At 41.0% G+C, this 20,015-nt stretch overlaps 1 protein-coding gene across 2 annotated transcripts in view; it reads right to left on the bottom strand.

Annotated features, from left to right (window-relative positions):
• Positions 1–4,593: 4,593 nt before the first annotated feature.
• The window catches only part of topaz1 (testis and ovary specific TOPAZ 1), a 34,766-nt gene continuing 19,344 nt past the window's right edge, over positions 4,594–20,015 (bottom strand). For both annotated transcript variants that reach the window (XM_014021122.1, XM_014021120.1), the window contains exons 8-20: positions 19,275–19,361; positions 19,013–19,070; positions 18,710–18,861; positions 17,664–17,756; positions 10,108–10,223; positions 9,981–10,032; positions 9,720–9,891; positions 9,542–9,642; positions 9,295–9,460; positions 8,807–8,959; positions 8,393–8,596; positions 5,419–5,605; positions 4,594–5,335 (exon numbers count right to left, since the gene is read on the bottom strand). In XM_014021122.1, coding sequence (XP_013876576.1) covers positions 5,137–5,335; positions 5,419–5,605; positions 8,393–8,596; positions 8,807–8,959; positions 9,295–9,460; positions 9,542–9,642; positions 9,720–9,891; positions 9,981–10,032; positions 10,108–10,223; positions 17,664–17,756; positions 18,710–18,861; positions 19,013–19,070; positions 19,275–19,361 — 1,740 coding nt within the window. In that variant the 3' untranslated portion in view covers positions 4,594–5,136. The remainder of the gene's footprint in view (positions 5,336–5,418; positions 5,606–8,392; positions 8,597–8,806; positions 8,960–9,294; positions 9,461–9,541; positions 9,643–9,719; positions 9,892–9,980; positions 10,033–10,107; positions 10,224–17,663; positions 17,757–18,709; positions 18,862–19,012; positions 19,071–19,274; positions 19,362–20,015) is intronic.

Here is a 20,015-nt window from a genome sequence, read left to right on the forward strand (position 1 = left end):
CTGTGTTCTGCTTTGTATGTATTTTATTTTATTTGTTTCATATTTCTTATTTCATCCATGTTTTCAATTATTAGACTAAATTTTGCCAATAAAATAGTTTTAAAATGTATTTTTTTACAGCTTTTAGTTTTTACTGTTAATTTACAAAATGGTCACCCAACGCTTAACAATAGCCTCTACCTCAAGAGGTGGAGGAGCCAAATGGCTGGCTCACTGCTACCAACTAGCAGTCAGAGGCTGAACTACAACATAAAAATGAACGGCTGGCAGGAAAGTTGACATTTCAAACCTTAATAAAAAATTGATACAGGGCTTTAGAATATTGATACAGTATCAGGAAATGAAATATCGCGATATTTCAGTGTATCTATATTTTCTTACACCCCTAATGAAGACTTTCCTTTTTGATAAATGCTATAGTTAGACTTAGGTTTCCTGAATTATTCCTTAGTTATTAAAGTTAATTAGTTCTGCTGCTAAAGACTTGGACTGCTGGAGAACAAACTGACTGGGAGACTGTGACGAACCAAAGAATCGGCACAGTCTGCTGGCTTCTTTAGATTTATTGTTTTTTTGTATACGGTGCCCTGAGACAACAGTTGTTGTGATTTGGCGCTATATAAATGAACTGAACTGAATATGTTCATATCTTAATGAAAATTTATTGTCGATATTACAAATGAGAAAATTATTACATTCATTCTAAAAATGTCTTTGTGATATGAAATTCCAGAACAAATGACTAAATATCATAACCTTAATTATGTAAGTAAGTAGTAAGTCATTTTATTATAATTTGTGTCATGCACCACAGCCCACACAGGCTTACAAGGCACATTAAACATTTGAGTTCTTGTGTTTTCTTACGCATACGGTCCCACTTTGACTCTTTTTAATCAGATTTTACCAAAACTGTTAAGAATGGGTTTTTGAACTCTGAATGAGAACCGAACACATACGGCAATTTAACAAGTTTATTATTAAAAGGTGCTGTTGACGCTGGGAGGCAGGAACCCGGGCACGGCTGGTCTGGACACAAAGACGCTGGGTCAAGTTGGTTCAACAATAATATATTATTGATGAAAATAATATAAACAACCAACCTTCCGATGTGGGACTGGGTNAAAGAAAGATAAAGATTTGCCAGCCGGCGCCAGCCTAAGGTTAAAATTCTGTGGTTGTTCAACAACATGATATGATAACCTCTTTTCAGCTTTCTTTTGATAGACTAAGAGAAATCACTGCAAAGCATTTGATGATTAATTAACATTTCTGTCTCATAATTAGTTCTGAACCTTCTGTTAGTCCAGATAAATGAAAGATTTTCTCAGGAAAAATCCAACTATATTACTGTGTCACAGTAAAATAAAAACAGTGATTTACATAAAAACACAATGAAAACATTGTAATCAGATTCTCTGTGATTTTTTATACCATTATAAATCTTTAAGGCACGATAAAAGAAAAGAAGTCGTTCCACTTTTCCTGTGACAGTCATTATCATGATTTAACAAACGCATAAACATTCTTAGTTAAACAAAAAATGAATCATGAACAGAAGAGATTGTTCTGTCCATTATCTGATTAAGAGAACTGAGGGGTTCTCTTCCACGGTTAGAATGACCCGTCATGGCCTAAATAGAGTTCAGTTTGTGACAGGGTTCCTGTCCTCTCGTCAGGCCTGTCCGAGGCAGTAAATCTTGTTTCTTCACTCGAGGTGACCCCTACAACTATAACTTGAATGTTTCAGTAAACAGTTAAAAAGATATTTGTGTCAGTGTCCAAATATATATGGACCTACGTAAACTAAAAAATAATACAGAAATTACAATACTCCCGGCAGATAAAGGAGGAACCACGGTGATACTGGATACCGATCTTTATGAAAAACAAATGAGAGACATGCTACAGGACAAAAACACCCACGAAGTATTACAAAAAGATCCAACAGAAACAAACAAAAAAAAAAACCTCAAAACAATACTAAGACCTCTTCTCAACGAAAACAAAATAAGTAAACAGATCTACAACCACCTCATTCCTACTGCAAACGTTATCCCCCGGACACACGGCACACCCAAGATAAATAAACCCGGAGCACCATTGCGACCCATTGTGGACAGTATCGGATTTGTCACAACCTCTCAAAATATCTTGCAAGCATTTTGAAACCCCTACTTGGCAACTCAGACCAACACTGTGAAAATGCTAAACAACTAGCAGAAGAACTAAGCAACATAAAAGTGGTATCTTTATTCACTCTAAGCCCAGTTGAAGCTATATTACTTATTGTAAACGGACTGCTGACAGGAGACAAATCACTCAGGAAACGCAATAAACTTACAGCACAAGACATATCCTAACTTCTTCAGTTTGTTGCAACATCATCTTTATTCCAATTCCGCAACACCATTTACAGAAAGAAGGAAGGTTTTGCCATGGGGGACCCTTTGTCAGCCATCATGTGTGGGTTTATCATGGAGGACCTGGAGAAAAAAGTTATTACATCGGCCCCGGAACACTGTCGACCAACATTATGGAAAAGATGTTGACGACATACTGGAGAAAGTAAAAATGGGACACACACAGTTGATCACAGAACATCTAAACTCTAAGGATGGGATAGGAAACATTAAATTCACACATGAAGAAAAAAACAATTCCATAGCCTTTCTGGACCTAAATCTCACACGATGCAGACGGTGACATTAAAATCAACATTCATAGGAAACCAACCCATACGGATCAATATTTGCTGTGGACATCAGAACACCCCACAGCACACAAAATGTCGGTGGTCAGAACCTTTTACGAACGCGCACAGATAATAATGGAGGAAAGAAAAAAATTGTATAGGTCTTCTGGATGGGTTCCTCTCTAATGAAACGTTTCGTCTCTTCTCCAAGAGACTTCTTCAGTCTGAGAGTTTCAGGCAAAATTCAGGCTTTTAAGCACTGCCTCCATGTGACTGATACTCACATCACATGGCTATCGTTGGCACCTAATTAACACCTATTGTTAACAGGGGGTGGAGTGATACTGGCAATAGCAGCACTGGAGGAGGGGGACAACTGAAAACGGAGGCCTCCACCTCTGTTTAAAGATGGACGGTCTTTCTTCACAAAAATGGCTTCTTTTACTCCTCTCTCAAACCAACGTTCCTCTCTATCAAGAATGAGAACATCCTTATCTCTGAAAGAGTGACCAATGGCCTGTAAATGAGTGAAAACTGCAGAGTTCTGGCCATTAGATGTAGCTCGTCTGTGTTGGGACATTCTTTTGAACATTGGTTGCTTTGTTTCCCCGATGTATAACTGGTCGCAGTCCTCCTGGCACTTAACAGCATATATAACATTGCTCTGTTTGTGCCAGGGCACCGGATCTTTGGGGTGAACCAGCCTTTGCCGTAATGTGTTTTGGGGTTTGAAAGCCACTGGGACATCATGTTTAGAAAATAAACATCTCAGTTTCTCCGAAACACCCGCAACATACGGAATAACCACTGGTTTGGGTCTGGGGTCTTCATTTTCACCTGAAGATATAATGGAGGAAAAACACATCAAAAAGCATGTCAATACCCAACATGTGCTATAAAAAAGGGGGAAAAAACAGGTGGAACAGAGAAGAATCAAACCAAAGAAAAATACAAATCAGAAAGAACAGAAAATCAAGGGATGGTCATGCTACCATACTGTATATCAGAGGCATTACGGAACGTATCCAAAGGACTTTCAAGAAACACCGCATTAGTTCAGCTATCAAACCACACAGAAAACTTAGACAAATGCTGGTACATCCTAAAGATCAAATAGATCAAAGATAAAAAAATATAATGTTATATACAAAATACCATGCCATAGCTGCAAAAAAACAAATAGTGGAGACGGGACGGTCCTTGGTTACAAGGAAGAAAGAGCATCAAAAAGAATGTGAGAAAGAAACAGAAGACTAACCCGAACCAAAAAAGAACAAGCTTTGCAAGAAAATTATGTATCAGCCATCACGGACCACTGCAAAAGGGAAAATCATATCATGGATTGGGAAGGAGCCAGAATTATCCGCAGAAAGGACAACAAACACCAGCGTTGGATCATGGAGGCGATGGAGATTAGAAAGCGAGCCCACACAGATATAAACCAGGATGAGGGGGGCCTACAAACTCTCATATACCTGGAATGACATCCTCCAGCAGTGAAGCCAGCAGGAGGCAGTGTCGGCTTGTCAATATATATTGATGAGCCGATACCGCCTCCAAACAACATCAGCTGTGACACTTCTGAAGACGGAAGCACACGTCGAAACATGTCAGGTAAAGACATAAAATAAGAAAGTCTAGTAACTAAGAAAAATTTTAAGATTTATCATACAGACACAATGAACTTCATTGGAATATGGACCCGACTATGTATACATACACACTATTATTAGTTGAGGTCATGATTCTTCGAGCTAAAAAGTAATTGACTGACTTCAAGTCTAGGTTAGATCATTGGAACTAACATGTACATGTACATTCTAGCTGTGTTTCATAATACAGATGCAGATTTACTTTATTTTATTAAAAAACATATACAACAGGCACTGACACTGGCCAACTTTATATTTTAATAAAAAACTTTACAAAGAATATGTTACTTACAGGACCTGAACACCAATTAACATTTTGATAGTTAATAATACAGTAACATAATACTGTCCAAGACTAAACATGAATATAATACCTATATAATCATATATTTATTTACACTCAAATTCTATATACAACTAACAAAATACTGTGACACTGACCCCGTCAAGTTACACTGGATTCAAAACCCAAAGAGATTTTTTTCCTGAACAGAACTAAAATTAAACAAAGAAAAATAGGAAATAAAATCTAACCCGAAACAAACTTTAAAACTGCAAACAGAGAAAGTATTAAATTCTTCCATCAGTCTTTGGTGGGGATTTTATGCACTTTGGTGAAATGTTCAACTTAAAACATGACTGGTGGTGCAACAACTGATTAGATCCAACAGAAACGGTTATTGTTTCGGTCTTGATTTCATCTGCGGTTTTTCCTGTACTTAGTTGAAGTTGAACGTTTGACCGTTTGAAAAGTTTACTGGCAACAGCAGGAAAACAAAAACGCCTGGTTCACAGTGTCCAGATCTCATTGGCCCATAAATGATTGTGCTGGAGCCAGCGGCGAGCAGAAGACACATCCAGGGTAAACACCTGCTCCTGTGAGGAGTTGACTGTGGTGTAATGGACAGTGAGTTTGGGCCGAGGGATCCTGGCTGCAGAAAGAACACGACTACCTGCTGAGATGTATTCGCTCTCACAGCTCTGAGTCCTGCAGGAGGAAGAGGAGAAACCATCTTGTCCATAGAGAATACACAACACTCTGGGCTTCTAACACACAGAGACACACTTTACCTTTTGAGAGTGATGCTGAGAGAAGTGGTGCTAGTTTCTGGGAGAGGGAGAATGACCGACGCGTTGACAGTGATGAACTTCTCAAAGGCGAGGACCAGCTCCACCTCCCCAAGCCGACAGGGTACAGTCAGCGACATGAAACCAGGAGGTGCAGAGATTTCAGGGTAGTAGCCCAAGTTCTGAGATACTGGGAGTTACACACAACAGAGTAACTATCCAGTTGATTTCCACTCTCAAAATAATTCAACATAACTCTTTATAGCTATTTTTAATAGGGTTGGGCAAAATCGTATCATGTGCAGTTAATCATCAGAAAAATGATCACATAAAAACATGGCACTTTGCAACTACTGTAATTAGTCACATGTAATTCATTGAGTGCAGAACTGATACTAATGTGGAGCAAAGGCTAATGTGCTATGTGGAGCTAACACTATCGCTAATGCAAAGCTAACAATGCTAATGCAGAACTAGCACTGATACTAATGCTGAGCTAACACTAATAGCCTATATGCCACGGCTATTAGAGACGCGTTTCTGTTAAAATTCAGGCCACGAGCATCACTTCCAGGTCCTGCCAACTGCGCGTTGATTTTAGCATTAGCTCCTAAAACTAGTTCATGAAAAAGTCACAAAAGTTAAAGCATCTGCAAGTTACTGGTATAAAACATGAGTTCTGTTGTGTGCCGTTGTGTCCACTAACCAGCAGGTACGACAGAGTAGTTCGTTTTTCTCCATTTTCCTCTTGATGAGGAGTAAAGGCGACAGCAATGGATCATTAAAATACAGGAAAAGCTTAGCTATAAAAGCTATAAAATGTTGGCTTTTCAAACCCGAGGATATTCAAGAGCCAGCATCAGAAATGAGAAGACTGAGATGTACAATTACCCCCTTCACTGCCAAGACCCGAGAGAGCAAAGACCACCTCCAGAGGACAGCGAGGAGGAAGCAAACACAACAGCCAGTATATTTGAAGAAATTTTGTAACTGATTAATTGAATATTAGATTCAGTTTTGTATTTTATACTTCCTGATCATTGCAGCTTTAAGGCCATAACAGAATAAGAGTTGGTGTGTGTGTGTGTGTGTGTGTGTGTGTGTGTGTGTGTGTGTGTGTGGTGTGTGTTTGTTACCTTGTGTTCTTTCTCTCAGCCTAAACAAAACTGAGTGACGTTCTGACGTCTGACGTTAAAGGTAACACCTCTGGGGTGTAACCAGGAAGAGATGAACATTATAAGCTCTAGTCATTATTATAGTAGAAAGAAGTTGTCAGTGTTTTTGCAGAGTGTCTGCTCAGAGCAGAGCTCCCGTGTTTGTTTTGATTCAGCCCAAGGTAGTACACTGAATGTACCTGATTGGAGTCAGAAGATTGAAAATAAAATTTTGAAGAAGAAACCCAGCTGAATCCCGTTTATTTGGACATACCATTTTGAACAACGCATATTTTTCCAACATATAGACAAGACGTTCAGATCACGATTATGCTGCTTCTCCAGACTCTGCAGTTGTGGATTTAGTGCTGGAGGTAAATGTTATTATCTGGGAGAAAATCCTCCAGATACGGGAACAGTTTGAGAGGCTGACACTACCTGCGTTTCCATTACAAATGTGCGCAAAACTTTGTCGATATTCTGTTAATGGCAAAAATAAAAAATAAAAAATACAGTTTCGCAACTGCAGTGTTTCCATTAAGTAAGAAATGCTATTAAAGTCATGCGTGAATACGTTTGTTCTCGCGATAAGTCATTACAAACATGGAAGCGATGGATATAAACACAGCATGTTGCTACCATGACACTAGCACTCATCGGAGGAGACGTCGGCGTCTTTTATCGAGGCTTTCCAGCGACAAGTCCCTACTTGGGAGCGGCTACGTATGCTGTGTTTTTGGGAAATTGTAGTTGGCGAGTTTACTATTTTATACTACTTCTGTGATATTACTACTACTTCTACTTCCTGTTATCTTCTTTGTCATCGTCTTTTTCTCCAGTAGAACCAGCCGGTTGTTGGTCACGTGATTCCCGTGATGCGAAAAAAATGTTTCCATTGCAGTTTTTCGAAAAACACCAATTTCGATACAGCCGAAATACCACCTCATCCTAGCGCAAAAACATTGTCGAAAAACGTAATTGTTTTCTAAATTGACGTGTTTCCATTGAGCAAATTTATTTTGGAAATTCTAATTTGCGCATTTTCATGACCAATGGAAACACAGCTAGTGAGGCAGCTGTTTTGTCATTCACTGCTTTGCTGCTTCTGACAAAAACATTAGATCCTTCACAAGGTAGGTGTGTCTAGTGTGTTTAATCCCCTTTAGAGTAATTTTTTCCACTTGGCTGGACTTTTGTCAACTTGTACGTCTCCTGTGGTAATATTGGTACATGTAATATGCAAATCCTGTACTGTGGACAGCAGCCACCAAGTGAAAAAAGCCTACGCTAACACCTGCCTTGCCTGCGAACCTGAAGCGCTGTTTGTGGCCAAAAAAGTGCTAGAACGGAAATCAGTGGCATTTAGGCTATTCTAGTGTGGAGCAAACACTAATGCTAATGTAGAGCTAACAATGCTAATGAAGAACAAACACTACTGTTAATGTAGAGCTAGTACTAATGCAAATACAGAGTCATCAATAATGCTAATATGGAACTAACGCTAATGTGCAACTAAATCATTAACATGAGGCTAATGCTAGCACTATGAACTTGTTTAATCACCTGAAACACCATCATAAACCAGTGTTTGAGGAACCCAGAAAATGCAGACTGAGGCAACAACATAGGCTACAGCAAACTAACGTATGGTGAAAACAAATCTATTAAATCGACAGATAAATCACTGGATAAATGCCATATTTAATCCTAATAAATTTTTTTGGCCAGTATCGCACAGCCCAAATTTTAGTTTCAGCTCAATCTGTTATTTTACACGTCCCTTCAGGACAGACTTAGCAGATCAAAAGAGCGGTGACACTTACGTTTGAAGAGCCTCCGCGCCAGCAGCCAGAAGTTCTGTTTGCCCAGTTTATGTATGAGCGTCTGCAGCACCGAGTGGTCGACAGGCAGTTTTTTACACAGCATGAAGTTCACTGTGTCTGCAGCCACAGGAAGTATCTGTTTCTCCATACATACTTGTAAATGAGAGTTAAACTGAGGACTGTACCTGGAGATGTCGATCAAATCTGAGGAGGGAAATTAAAGAAAAATTATGGTACAAAGCTTCAGACACGGGCACAAACAACTGTTTTCTAAAGGAGCTGTATATTTTGTGGTCAAAATGGCAGCCCAGTGAGATACTCTTATGGTCAGGTGTTAAAAAACTTTGACGATTTCATGGTGTTAAATAAAGAATGGGTAAAAATAAAAAAACCTTTTCATCCCCAACAACTCACCGTTAGGCTCTTTAACTCCAGGAAGATGACAGAGCACCTCCAGTGTGTCCCTGTGAGACGTTTTCTCAGCCAGGCATGTAAGAAGACGAGTCCTGCTCTCCAGATCTGCAGGCTCACATGGCCACGAGCTGGAACTCAGGAACCAGTCGTTTTCTGAAACACACAGAACGTAGCGTTAACACAAGCCTCCAAAGTATTTACAAAACTATGAAGAGAAAAATCAGTAAAAGACTACAGTAATTTGGTGTTCAGTAAAAAACTACCCAATTCTAAAAGTACCATTAGGAAACAATTTTGTACTACTAATACTAGCAGAAGCAAGTGTAAAAAGTATAAATATTAAAAAATAATTAAAAAAAGACATTTGTGACGGTTGTATTCATATTGAAAGGAAATTCAAAGAGTGGTTTTGTTTAAAATCACGCCTGCTTCAGGTGTTACTTTAACATTTATGGAGGTCAGTCAAGGTGACACTAAGGATCCTTTACCTCGTAATGTGTTCAGAGCCCCCTCCACACTGCTGCTCAGGAGGAACAGCTCTGTGGCCACAGTGACCAGGTAGCAGCGTGACGCTCTGTCCTCATTCCCAAACAAACCCTTCAGAGTTCCGTAGTTGACTTTTGAAGAGGACATCACCTCCACCACCCTGCGACCCTGCATGTGTAGAGCGACAACAGTTTTTAACCATTAAACAGATGCAAGCTGGAGGAAAACAGAGAAAAAAACTCCAATTACATTTGTCCACTGGTGAGTTTTGTGGTATCGCAACATCAGAGAGACTCCAATTCTGCCTACAAACGCCTTCAACAGGCTGTCTTCACCTTCGTTCTGACAGGCTGAAAATAAGCAAAGAATTGTTTAGTTTAAGAAAAATACGTCATGTTTCAAAAACAATTTCTCCCCAGACTTTTACCTATTTCAGCAAAGACGGCAAAAGGCAGAGAGCCCTTGACTTTGCTCTCAGACAGGAGCCCGATGGCAACACAACCACTGAGGCGCTCCACCTGGTTAGGGTGTAGGGTGAAGTGACACAAGGTCCTAAAGACCTCTCCCATCCGCTTCCAGTCCTCTTGCTTGGTACAGAGCTAGCACACAAGTTAAGAATAAAAATAAATACAGAACTCCCTCATTCATGAGCTATTCTGCAAAAAAATTAAAATAAAAGCCAACTAACCCCTATTTCAACAAGAGCGTGAGTTAAATTCAGGTACTTTGGTATTTGTGTGCTGGTAGGAATAAAGAAAATGGCAATCAGCTGATTATAATATGATGGAAACACTGAGAGAATAAATGAAAGTTACCTGTGGCTGCCCGACACGGAAACAGATGAGTTTGGATGAACGTTGTGCTGAAACAGGGGAAAGTTTTTAACACCCTCCAGGCAATCCACATTCAGCTCCAAACCAGCTTTGGCCATCTGTCAAACACACACAATAATAAAATCACACACATTCAGAAAAACGTAGATCCTGCTACCCGACAGGGAACTCGGCGTGAGGGTACCTGTACTGAATTCCCACTAGAGGGCAGCAGTGGACAGTTAATTAAGTCAGGCAGTGGTTAGACCTACTAAATTTGTTAAGAGGGTCCTTAGTTCTTTTCTGCATCATGCAACACCACATGTTTATTTCTTTGGTGAGCAGATGGACTCTGTATGTGTGACTGAAGACATGTAAGTGCAATAACCTGTAATGTGAAATGTGAAACATTGCATATTCGACCTTTGTAATGGTGAAGCTAAGTTCTGTATATTTAATGTATACTGTTTGATGTTAAATTGCAGATACCATACAATTGTCCATGCAGCTGTTCATGATGCTGATGTAACCTAAGATGGACACAATTTGAACTCAGTAAAGTTTCAGAAGACTAAATCTCTGCTTTCTTATTTAACTCTTTGACCGGAGCCCCCCTGATGATGAAGAACTGGCTTTCAATCTTATAGAACTCAACAAATGGTCCTTCGAGCCGGATTCAGCTCACCACAGTGGCAAATATGGACGAGAAGAGAACAGCAACAATATCTGAGAGCACAAGGCAAAGGCATCTCCCAGCACATCTGATGGACTACCATGTGACCTTACCCCCTACTTTGAAACCATCTACCTCTGCTGTAGAACTACCAGTTTTCAGTAACAAATCCAAGAGTGCCAACACAAAACAGCTGCAGTCCTTAGGTATGTACGTCAAATCTACTACCAATAGTGACCAGCCACAGGCAGCGTTCGGGCCCTCAACCATGTTATCACAGCTACATTCACCTAACTTAACAGGTAGTAAGGATCAGTTAAATCAAACTGATGAGCTTGCCTTTAAACTTAAAGAAACTTTAACCCAGACATCCATTTCAGAAGTATATGCTTAAAGTGGTCCTTGTGCATCAGATGAAGAAGTTGATTCAGAATGCAGCTCAATTGTCAGTGGATCAATAACATCTTTAAAATCAGGTTATAATCTACTACCTGCTTATCCAGCTTTCTCACAACAAGCAGAAGGCATGAAAGTACATGCGTCACAGCAAAAAGCCACATATGTTAGTGGCCAGATAGCAACTTCCCTGCCGACCTTGACACAGGCTTTACCTCCAACTATTTCAACCACGATGATAACAGCTCCGTCTTCTGCACAACAAACTGTTTCACCACCCATTATTGCTAATGTGATGCAACCAAACCCAGTTTCAACACATGGAGGTATTTCTTATCAATCATCCCAAGTACCAGTATTGGGACAGCCTCAGACAACATTCTGGTCTCCCTCGTCAGTTCCTATGTATTCGGGACAGCAGCAAAACATTCTGCCAGTGCATCACCAGATACCTATGTACCCCTCATTGAGTACATCAGTACCAACTGTTCCAGCTTCAGTGGATCCTTCAGTGTATCAGCAAGCTAATCTACCCTCATTGCCAATTCAACCTAATATTATACCACAAACTCATTTAGGGCCCTCAAACTTAAATCAGCCCATGTACCGGATGAACCTACAACCTCATGGAGTTGTATCACAGCCAGGACATCAAGTTACTAATGTGGCATCTGGACAACCTAATTACTACCAAGCTTGTAGTACTGTTAACCATTTGGTTTACCAACCAATCCAGACATTTCAATCAGCTCAGGGTTTACAAAACTCCTATGTGATTCAGACAATGCCAGCATCAACCTCATGGCCAAATCATCCTCCTGCAGCAGGATACCATGTTACCCAACCTAATCTCGGGTTAACATCACCGGTGACAATTGGACAACCTCCCTTTCCACTTCCATCACAACCTGTCCCAGTACCTAAACTCCCTAAATTGGAACATGACAGTGAGAGAGAGTTTGCAGATCTGAAGATGGCTCTTGATCACCTACTACAACCACATCCTGAACTTTCAGAGCACTATAAATATCGTGTGCTCATGGAGCAGCTGGGTTTAGATGAAGCACGACTCATTGCACAGGCATGTAGGCATTATCCACAACCATACACCATGGCGATGCAAGCTTTGCAACGGCAATATGGTCAGCCCCATCAGCTTGCACAGAGCAAAATTGCCACCATCTTAAATGCTCCTGATATGAGGCCAGGTGATTCTAAAGCATTTCAAAGCTTTGCTTTTAATGTTGATTTGCTAGTGGGAATGCTAACTGCACTTGAAGGTCTATATGGGATGGAGATGATGTCTACCAGACATGTGGACCGTCTGCTAAGCAAGTTGCCAAGACAATCCAGAGACAGCTTTGTGGAACATCTCCAGGTACAGGGCTGACTTCAAACAAATAGCCTCAACCCTTATAACTTGAGAGATCTGTCTGAGTGGCTTAAGTCTAAAGCAGAAGCACAGATATTATCATCTAAGATGGCACAGTGCCACCAGGCCGAAAAGGTTCAAGTCTTTAAAAGAGAGAAGATGAATGTGCCATGGGTAAAGGGTCAGTCTGTTTACTATGGTGGTGGCCAAGTTAAAAGGGAGAACAATCCACAAGAGAGTAAACTGACAAATGCTGCAGAAAGAAGGCCAAAATGTTTGTGCTTATTTTGCAAGAGTGTGGAACACTATTTATCTCAATGTCCCATCATTGTTACATGCCCAGCTGAAGTCATAGAAAAATGGATCTCAGATGGTAAAAGGTGTAGAAAGTGTGGTCGCACAAGTCACATCACAAATGAAGGTACTCTGAAGAAAGCTTGCAGCGAGTGTCACGAGATCCATCTCAGAGTTCTTCATATCATTACCAAGCCAGAGTCTGGAGTGTATCTCATTACTCCTACACGGGGAGCTACCATCTCTCCTGTGAGCCAGGGCAGTAAAGTTTATTTGAAAGTTATGCCAGTTGTGATAAGTTGTGGAACCAGAAAATTACATACTCATGCAATCCTAGATGATGGAGCAGAGAGAACTATCATCCTTCCTGAAGCAGCCTCTCATCTGGACCTTAAGGGAGATGCAGAGTCTATGGCACTGCGAACCATTCGTCAGGACACTGCTCATTTCACTGGCTCATCTGTTGATTTCTATGTTTCTCCCGAAAGCCAACCCAGAAGGAAATATTTAATAAAGGGAGCTTTTACAGCACAACAGTTGGCTCTGGCTGAGCAGACATACCCAGTAAATATTCTGCAGAAACGTTATCAGCATCTGCAAGGGATACCAATCCAGTCCTTTAAAAATGTGCATCCACTTCTCCTGATTGGAGCAGATAACATGTGCCTGATAACAGCAAAGGAGCCAGTTTTGATGAATTCAGCTGGAGGACCCAGTGCAATCCGAACTGAGTTGGGCCGGGCTCTACAGCGTCCAGATGATTTTTCACCCAATGAGTCACACACAGAAACGTGTTACTTCACATCACTGAGGCCTGTAACTGATGACCTTTATCAGCATGTGGAGCGTCTTTGGAAAGCTGATATCCTCCCCTATCGTAGTGAGACACTTGCAGTACGATCTCATCAAGATGAAGCCATGTCAATATTGGAATCTCGCACAGTGAGAGTCAATGTGGGAGAAAAGCTACGATACGCTACTCCATTGCCTCGGCTAAAGAACGACCCCCCATTAAAAGCTCCAGTGGATGCAGTGATGCCATCACTCCGAAGTACTGAACGCCGACTGGTAAGAGACCCTGCTAAAGCTCAGATATACGAAGCTGAAATAAAGAAACTTGTTGATGCAGGATGTGTGGTCAAACTCAAACCTGATCAGGTGTATAAGTCTCAGGAATCGTGGTTCATACCACACCACCTAGTTGAACACAATGGCAAACACAGGCTGGTTTTCAACTGCTCCTTCAAATATCGTGGACTCTCCATGAATGATCAGCTCCTGCCAGGCCCTGCACTTGGTCCAACACTCTTTGGAGTTCTCCTACGATTCAGAGAGTATTCAGTTGCAGTAAGTGGGGACATTCGTGCCATGTTCCACCAGGTCTGTCTTCTCCCAGATGACCAGACCCTGTTAAGGTTTATCTGGCGAAATCTGCAGAAAGAGAAAGAACCCGACGTCTATCAATGGAAGGTTCTTCCGTTTGGTACTACAAGCAGTCCCTTTTGTGCCACCTTTGCACTGCAAATGCATGTGAAACACTCAGGGGAGGAAAATCAGGATATTTGGCAGTCTTTGATGCAGGCTTTTTATGTTGACAACTGCCTCCAGAGCCTTCCAACAACAGAATCTGCTGAGGTCTTAGTAGATAAAATGTGTCAAGTTCTGGCTGATGGGGGATTTGAGATTCGACAATGGGCTAGCAGTAAGCCAGAAACCATCGCCCACTTGCCACCTGAAGCCAAGTCGCAAAGCACACAGTTATGGTTGATGGAGAAACCCACTGACTCTCAGGAAATGGCATTAGGCATGATATGGAACTGGGATACAGATACCCTGTGTTACAGGTTGAGACCACTGGAAAGACAGCTACCAACACTGAGGAACATTTATCGAGTGCTGGCAACTCGGTATGATCGCCTGGGCCTGGTCATTCCATTTACAACTAGGGCAAAGATAGTACGAAACCTGTGGGCAAAAAGAGGGATTGGGATGACCCCAACCTGCCTCCTGACCTTCAACAAGCCTGGGTCAGATGGGAGAATGAACTTCCCCAACTAGCTAACATCTCTATCCCAAGAACCTATGCACCACCAGAACGAGCCACTGAAGGTGTGGAATACACTCTGCACATTTTCTGCAATGCCTCAGAGGTAGCCTATGGTTCTGTTGCTTATCTGACCATGCAAGATGAAGAGAAGACACATGTGTCCTTCGTGATGGCAAGATCGAGAGTGTCACCCCGGCACCAGTTATCCATCCCCCGTTTGGAACTCTGTGGGGCATTAACTGGGGCCCAACTGTCAGCCCTCATACATAGTGAGCTCAATCTGCAGATCAATAAAACATTCCTATGGTCAGGCTCAACAACAGTTCTGAACTGGTTGAAAAGTGAATCCTGTCGCTTTAAAGTTTTCGTTGGCACTAGGGTGTCTGAAATTCAGGAACTCACTCCAAACCAAGAATGGTGATATGTTGATTCTGCCAGTAACCCTGAAGATGATGTCAGCCATGGTAAAGCAATAACTGAGCTTTCTTGTTCGAGTCGATGCTTTAGGGGGCCCAAGTTTCTGCAAAAGCCGCCTGATCAGTGGCCAAAGGTTCCAGTTGCACAGTTGGTAGAGAGTTCAGAAGAACTAAAACAGACTACATTTTGTGGACCTCTTCAGCACATCCTAGTAACCAAAGTTGTGGATGCCTCACAGTACGAAACATGGACAGAACTTCTAAATGCTACACATCAGACTCTCCAAGAAGCAGCTGCCTCAGGTCCAACTACATCACCATTTTTAAGTGTCCATGATGCTCGGATCCATGCCTTAAAAACCTGTCAAAGGAACAGCTTCCCAGATGAAGTTAAAGCATTGGAAGGTGGGAAACAAGTATCATCAAATAGTAGACTGAACACACTGTCACCTGAATGGGACAAGGATCTTGGTCTCATTCGCGTTGGTGGATGCCTGAGAAATCTGACCAGCTCTATTCCAATAGACATACATCCACTTGTATTGGATCCATGTCAGAACATCACCAAACTACTTATCCGTGACACTGATGAACGTCTGTTCCATCCTGGCCCAGATCATGTTTTTGCTGAGCTCAGACGTCAATATTGGATATTGTGAGGAAGACAGGCAGTCAAACAACATCAGCACAGATGTGTAGGATGTAAAAGATGGAGAGGACAGTCCATTACTCCCATAATGTCTGATCTCCCACCAGCTAGGCTCAGACTTTTGAGACCACCATTTTACTCCACTGGTGTTGACTGTTTCGGATCCTACACTGTAAAGGTTGGACGTCGACACGAAAAATGTTGTGGAGTAATATTCAAGTGTCTCACAACAAATTGTGTTCATCTGGACCTTCTTAACAGTCTGGATATTGATTCCTTCCTCCTGGTCTTGAGACGATTCATTGCTCGACATGGAACTCCTTCAGAGATCTTGTCTAATCAGGGAACAAATTTTCGGGGAGCTCAAAGAGAACTCAGAGAGGCATTCACAGCCATGGTACCTGAACTGAGAACAAGTTTTGCAACTCAGCAAATTGATTTCAAGTTTAATCTGCCAGCAGCCCCACATTTCGGTGGAGCGTGGGAAAGGGAGATACGCTCCGTAAGAAACAGCCTTACAGGTGGTTATGGGTACTCAAGCTGTGACAGAAGAAGTTCTTAATACCTTATTATGTGAAGTGGAGGGAATGTTGAATGCAAAACCTCTTGGTTATGTCTCCTCTGACAAAGATTTGGATCCTGTCACACCTAACATGCTTCTCTTGGGGCGGCGGGATGCCTCCCTTCCACAAGTAGCATACGCACCTGACACACTCACCAAATGAAGGTGGCGACACAGTCAAATGATGGCAGATCATTTTTGGAAGCAGTTCTTTAGACACTATCTTCCTACTCTCCAAACTCGTCAAAAGTGGACTCGACCTACGCACTGTTTAACTCTGGATACGGTCGTCATGATTTTTGACCCTCAGTTGCCTCGAGCACATTGGCCAGTTGGCAAAGTTATTAAACTTCACCCCAGCATGGATGGATGTGTGAGATCAGTGGACATTGAAGTAAATGGAAAGGTTTACATTCAACCGTTGCCAAACTTGTGCCATTACCGGGAATACCTGAGGATGAGAATGGGTTGAAGACATCCTCCCTGTCAGAAGGGAATTCATAAATATTACATAACAGCTAATGCTGTTATGGGGCGACTGTACTGAATTCCCACTAGAGGGCAGCAGTGGACAGGTAATTAAGTCAGGCAGTGGTTAGGCCTACTAAATGTTAAGAGGGTCCTTAGTTCTTTTCTGCATCATGCAACACCACATGTTCATTTCTTTGGTGAGCAGATGGACTCTGTATGTGTGACTGAAGACGTAAGTGCATTAACCTGTAATGTGATATGATAACATGTAATGTTTCTCAAAGGGTTATTAGTTATTTAGAAATAATGCTTGTTAGGCATCCAGTTTGTTTATCAGAGCAAATTTATATTATTTGTTGATGTGCTAGTTGAGCTAAAGTATGCTAATGCATGATGCTGGTTTGTAGTGAAGCTAAACATTGCATATTTGACCTTTGTAATGGTGAAGCTAAGTTCTGTATATTAATGTATACTGTTTGGTGTTAAATTGCAGACACCATACAATTGTCCATGCAGCTGTTCATGATGCTGATGTAACCTAAGATGGACACAATTTGAACTTCTCAGTAAAGTTTCAGAAGACTAAATCTCTGCTTCCTTATTTAACTCTATGACCGCAGCCCCCCTGATGATGAGGAATTGGCTTTCAGTCTTATAGAATTCAACAGTACAGACACACCTTTTTTGTGAGATCCATCAGTTTGGGTAAGAAGCCCTTCAAATTCTTATCTCTCACAAAGTCAAAGAGAGCCAGCAGGAACTCGTGGTCAGGCTGGAAAGAGGAGGAGGAGGTGAAAAATTCAACATCTTATCCGATGAAGTTACAAATCCTGATCTGTTGGCTAAAAAATACTACTTCAAATACAGTGTGCCACAGCTTTAAAGGAAACCCTGGACTTTCATAGATAAATATTTACTTCAACATTTTATTTACGTTGCTAAGCATTCTGGTAAACGATGTTTAATAGGTGCTCCGTTTCATTTTTTAAATGTACAGCCACAATAAGTTTCAACATTTTCTAGTGTATAACTGAAAATCCTCATATCTCCCTACTGATGTTTGTCGCACAGAGTGTAGTTGTCTTTTTTCACACCGAAGTTGGAAAAACACAATAGTTTTTCTTGTCAACTGCGAAAAAGAAAAGATGTGAACGTTTGCTTTCTCCTAAGTCCATCTTGCTAATTTAATAATCTGTTTCTGCTCTGGGAATGCAGAGGATCATTTTCAGCAACATGTGGAAGCTTACGAGTATGGCAGGCCATTTTTACATTTAATCAGCTTCACCAGACTTATGTACATTCCAGATATCTGTAATTCATTTATGACTGAACATGTTTGTTATTTAGGTGGGAAAATTGCAGACTTTTTCAGGTTCTGTAGTTTATAGTTAAAAGCTGCACATTCTTTTAATAAATATTAGTAATTATAACGATGTCGATCAACGTTCTTTGATCAAAAGGCCAATAAGGTTCTAGACCCAAAGTGAAACACTAAAAACTGTTGCCACTGTGTACCATTTAAATCCTCCTCTTTTATTCCCCCATTATGTTCAAAAGTAGCAAACAAAAATACAAACTGTTTTTGTTTTTACATTTGCACTTGAGCTTTTGAAGAACATCACCATTATATGTTTTACAAAACCTCTCCTAAAGGGTCACATCATGCTCCAGAGTCTGGCACACGGTGCAACATGATGTTAATATTAGACAAACAGACACACTGACCACTTTGCCGTGGGCCACGCTGACGCTGAGGACTGAGAAGACCTCCAGCACCATGCCAGCTCTGAGCAGAGCCCACAGGAGGGACAGAAAAATCTGCACAGAGAAGTACATTCCAGGTGGGCTGCTCTGGTAGTATCCTGTGAAAATATCTCCTGAAAGGTTTAAAAAAAATAAAGAAAAAGAAACAAAAGAGAAGAAAGACAAACATATTTGCTTTTAACCTTTAAGGACATTATTCATGAAAAACACTCAAACTGTACCAGATATATGAAAGAAACGCACCTGCGTAAAACTCTAACTTACCAGCTTTCTTCAGGCACACTGGGATCTTGGTGAATTTGGTCACTTGTTCAATACAGAACTATCAAACACAAACATTACAAACAGTTAATCATGATGTCTGAAATGTGCAGCTACATCAAAAGCACAGCAGAGGGTGATATTCTCCCTGTGATCAACCTGAAACATGGTTTTTAACTCCAGTCTGCTGATTGATCACTCACAATCAGAATCTACTGATAAATTAGGAAATACAAAAATCAAAGTGGAAGAATCAACAACATACCTTCTCGTGCCCCTTCAACGGTAGATGGTGGAAGCGACAGGTCTTGTAGTCACAGAGATGTGATTCACTGAAGTACAGTCTGCAGTACTGCGGGGCAGGAAAATGTAACACTATTAGCAACAATCATGTCAAACTGAACAACGCCATGTGAAAAAACTGACCTTTACCATTATTATCAGCTGGAGACATTTCTAACATGTCAGACTGCACAACTATTTTGTATTTAAAGGGCCTAGAATAACTACATGTGTGACAAAGAGACATTATGGTCCATCCAATAACAGAATGATCAACTCTTAAAGTCAACCCAATTCAAAATGGCTGCCACAGCTAATCAACCCAAGCCACCAGAAAAATGACCATAACTCAGGTCATTGCACAAATCTGGAGCTTAAATTTGTTGTGGCAGTAGATAAGTCCTTTACAACCCGTTCTTTAAACTAACAGGCCACTAACGTCTTTGTTTTTTAAATGATAACAAGTGTCTTCATTTTGTATGTGTGAACAATGAAATCTTTTTTCTGTTTTTACAATATACATCAGGTGGGTCCAGTCCAGTATTCTGGAGGTCCTCCTGGAATTCTGACGTGGCAAAGCACCGACTTTTGTCTGGTATCTTTGCCTTTTGGGCATGCTAACTAGGCCTGTCGCGATAGWCAATAAATCAATTAATTGCACGATAACTTTTTTTGAGGTCGGTAAAAAAAAAGACGGCGATAAGTTTCATTTTCCTGCTTGTTT

This window comes from Austrofundulus limnaeus, unplaced genomic scaffold (genome assembly GCF_001266775.1).
Source record: "Austrofundulus limnaeus strain Quisiro unplaced genomic scaffold, Austrofundulus_limnaeus-1.0 Scaffold278, whole genome shotgun sequence".
Lineage (NCBI taxonomy): Eukaryota > Metazoa > Chordata > Actinopteri > Cyprinodontiformes > Rivulidae > Austrofundulus > Austrofundulus limnaeus.